The 3,940-nt window shown below is 35.0% G+C and overlaps 1 protein-coding gene across 1 annotated transcript; it reads left to right on the plus strand.

Annotated features, from left to right (window-relative positions):
* Window positions 1-1,237: 1,237 nt before the first annotated feature.
* On the plus strand, window positions 1,238-3,321 carry LOC114721786 (caldesmon-like). Its single transcript, XM_028907645.1, has 2 exons — window positions 1,238-1,455; window positions 1,855-3,321. The coding sequence occupies exons 1-2, from the start codon at window positions 1,354-1,356 to the stop codon at window positions 2,893-2,895; spliced, it is 1,143 nt and encodes a 380-aa protein (XP_028763478.1). The 5' UTR covers window positions 1,238-1,353; the 3' UTR covers window positions 2,896-3,321.
* The last annotated feature ends 619 nt before the right edge of the window (window positions 3,322-3,940 follow it).

Raw genomic sequence — 3,940 nt, forward strand, 5'->3', positions numbered from 1 at the left:
CCATAAAAATTTCATTGAAGACACACTTTTTTGGTTTAACTATATTGGCCTATGACATATATTATTATGAAACATTTTAAAAAAGTATAATAAATCTTAAAACATATGTATTGATTGCCTTTATAAAAAAGGAAAAGAAATAAAAGTTTGTATGAATATGATGCTTGATCTGCCTCACCCGACTTTTTTTCTGTTTCAAAAGTAGAAGTTGCAAATAATCTAATAAGATTAAGTCTAATGGAAGGAATTAATTTCTCATAACGTGATAAATTAATATTTAAATTCTTACTAAGAGAAGCACTTATATTTAGTAGAAATTTTTTTTTTACAAGGACTGAGCTTAGAGCACGCTGCCTCATGGGGAATTTTCCCCCATAAAAAATGACTTGTGTTATTATCGAGTGTCCTATATTTCCAAAGATAAGAAAGGAACTTGAGGATTGCCAACTCATCCGTTTGTTGTATTCACTTGAATTTTGCGTCCAAATATTTGATTTCAATTGTTAACGAATTCAGCAACACAAACAATATGATCCTCTATGTTTTTAAATATAAAAATTAAATAATTAATTTATGAGTTTTAAAAAAATTAGTTGAATTAATTATCTATAATATATGTATATTAATTTTTTAAAATATTTCATTAACCATTATGAATTGAGAGAGGGAGAGACAGAGTAACTGACGTTTTATCTTTAACATCAAAATAAACATATTAATTAGCTCGTATATATAGAATACGAAGACTATAAAAAATGATCTATCTCCTTTTAATCCTTTTTTTTAACTATAACATGATATTAAAAAAGGAAAAAAAAAAAAGAAATGAGAAAGAGGAGGGAATATGATTTTCAACCAATTTCGTCGACCCCATCGAGGAAGAAGCGAATATAATGAGATTATATAGCAGCAATCCACAAGCGACCTGACAAATTTCGTATGCTCGTTAATATCTAAGAAGGCAATCACTTCAAACCACCTCCTTAATGCCCATTACTTTCCTTCGCTATGATTTTTCACGCCATCTTTCTTCCTTTGTCTTCAAAATATTCTACAATCCCACTTTCTCTGCTTCTTCCTCTCAGTACAGGCATCTTTCCGATCTTGTTCATACTGATATTTTATATATAAAATCTGCTTCAGTTATCAATGAACACGGTTTGGAATTAGAACCATTTTGTTTCTTACATGTTAAAAACTTGCCTTTCGTTTATGTCTCCTGTCTGCGAAAGCACATTACTGCTTCAGTGTGATTATGCCCGAACTGGATTCGGACTCTGATATCATTTTTTGGTGATTTCCATGTGACAGGTTGTTTGCCGCCGATTTTAGGGGTTTTTATTGGACAGAACTATGGATGGGACTCATACAACAGCATCTGAATCAGTTTGGAGTGGCATATCCTTGTCTGGAGAACAAGATCATCAGAAGAAACATCAACATCGGAGGAGTAAGGTAAGATAACCGAGGAGTAGAGACCTTGAGAGTTTTTTTCTGGTTAAATAATGTTGTGTCATGAATTAGCAATCCATGCTCTTGAGGTTGAATTATCCTGGGATTCACTTTAAAGTCTAAAGCAATTCTTCAAAGTACATGCTAGTTGTGAATTGATGAGAAACTCTTGGTTCTGATTTCCACAAACATTGAGCATACGAATGGCCACTTATGAATTCATAAAAACTGGGTCATTGCCAGATGTTGGAAATAGAATTTCTTTTTCAGTTTTACTTCATGCTTTCTAGCATGTGATCAATTGGATGTTTTTTTCGTCTTGGCCTCCTTGAATGGAGAGATTACATGTCTAAAGCCATTGCTTTCCTGTGATCGTTTTTGCTTTCCATACATGTTCTCCAGCGTGAGTATGAAAAAGAGGTTGAGGACTTGAAGAAGGACTCGGCGAGCTGTAAGTTACAGTTGGAAGCAAAACATGCTGCTTATATGCAGGCACTTCGTAAGGGGGAACATTATCAGAGGCTAAACTCTGAGTTGTTCAGCCTGCTGAAGAAGTTTGATTCCCAAAGAAAAAAGCACATGAATGAAGGGAATGACAGAGGGTTTGGCATTGGTGAGCTTGAATCCATGATGAAAGAGGTAGATGATCAGTTGGGGAATCCGAGGTTCAGAGAGCAGATTTCACGGTTGTTGAGTGAATTGAAGACCAGAGAGGGAATGCTGCTGAACAAAGAAGTCGAACTTCTTGCTGCTAAAGATTCAGAGCTCAAGGCACAGACCAAAATAGAAGAGATGGAAATTGCCTTCAACATTGAAAAGGAGGAGAAACAACAAATTTTACAGCAACTGGAGGAGCTCAAGGTTGAGAAGCAAAGAGAGAATCACAATGACAAGGGACAAACGGAAAGAAAGAGTATGGACGAAACTGTACACGTTGAAGCACTGGAAACTGAATTGAATAAGCTGAAACAAGAACTAGTGAATGCAAAGAAAGAAGAAAATGGCCTGAAAGCTGAATCACTCACAGGTGCAATGAACAAGATCAAGGAGAAAAATACTGATGATATCACAATCCCATTGAAGGAATATGAGTCCTTAATCAGGAAGGTTGAACAGGCAAATGAAGCTAAAGCATCAATGACAGAAGGTGGAAGCCTGTCAGAAACAGCAATGTTGAAAACAGAGTTGGAAGCAGCAACAGCAAAGATTGGGGAGCTCAGGGCTCGTGCAGAACAAGCTCTTAGCAGAGCTGAGTTGGCAGAGAAAGCTAAAGCAGATTTAGAGCAAAAACTGAAAAGACATCGTGATAAGCAGCAAAGAAGGAAGGCTGCTATGGCAGCACTTGAAGAGGAATCCACACCCGCACAATTTAGTCCTTCTTCTTCTGGAGCAACACCTCAAGTATATGAGCCGTTGAGCAAGATTCTCAATTTGAAGTTATAGATATCTTTTTAATATGCGCCAAATCTTGGATTAGCAAGTTGGTCGGTGTTCAATAACACTACCTCCGGTCCTAATTATAATATCTTGTTTGTAGACTACAAACGAGGTTTTATAATTAGAACCGGAAGTAATATTATAGTATACCAAATATGTGAGCCGTTGAATAAAGTTCTCAATTTGAAGTTTCAGAGGTCCCTCTGATATGCACTGAATCCAGGATTAGTGTGTCGGTTGGTAAGTAATATGATGGCATGTATTTACATTCTTGCCTGTGTCCATCCGGCAGGCAGGAGGATTAGGGGTGTAGACTATGTTGTTGTAAATTATGAAGAACACTGCTATTCTTGTTTTTTTTTTTTTTTTTGTTTAAATATCAGGTTGATCCATGAGCTATAAGCCTATAATGGATGATGAATTGTGTTGGAATTCTGTACCGAGGGGCTGATGCTGAGGATTTGGGTTTTTCTTTGAGGATTTATCAATTATAGCCCAATGGCCCAATGGGCTGCAGACTTGTTGAAAACCTGTGATAGGCTTTAGCTGTGTGAAAATGCTTTTCGTTGCCTTCTTTTGTCCCCTAAAACGTAACACTTGAATTTGCCAGTCATATTTGCCACGCAATTAGAAATTGCACGTACTTATAAAAATTAGTTGATTAATTAAAGAAAATTAAAAAAATTAATTAAGTTAGTTATTTATACTAAATAGGTATTATCTTTCCTAAAATACTTTGCTAAACATATGTATTAGTTAGAACTACCATTTGATAAAACATTTAATATGTACAACTACTACAAAAACTGCTTTAAAAAAAATAGATAAATATGATAGACAAAGTAGATCTGAGTCTTATATTTATAACTAAATTAAAAATCAAACTAATTCCTATATTAAGGACCGGAGGTAGTAGTTAAAATAAATTATTTTGTTGATGACTAAAAATTAAAAATTGTGTATAATTCAGCATTTATAAAGTACCATGCTTTGTGCTTTAATCATGGACTGAAGACTTGAAAACTCAGCCAACATAGAGCAATCTCTTTCT

This window comes from Neltuma alba, unplaced genomic scaffold, assembly GCF_004799145.2.
Source record: "Neltuma alba isolate B1F8T4 unplaced genomic scaffold, ASM479914v2 tig00012070_pilon, whole genome shotgun sequence".
Lineage (NCBI taxonomy): Eukaryota > Viridiplantae > Streptophyta > Magnoliopsida > Fabales > Fabaceae > Neltuma > Neltuma alba.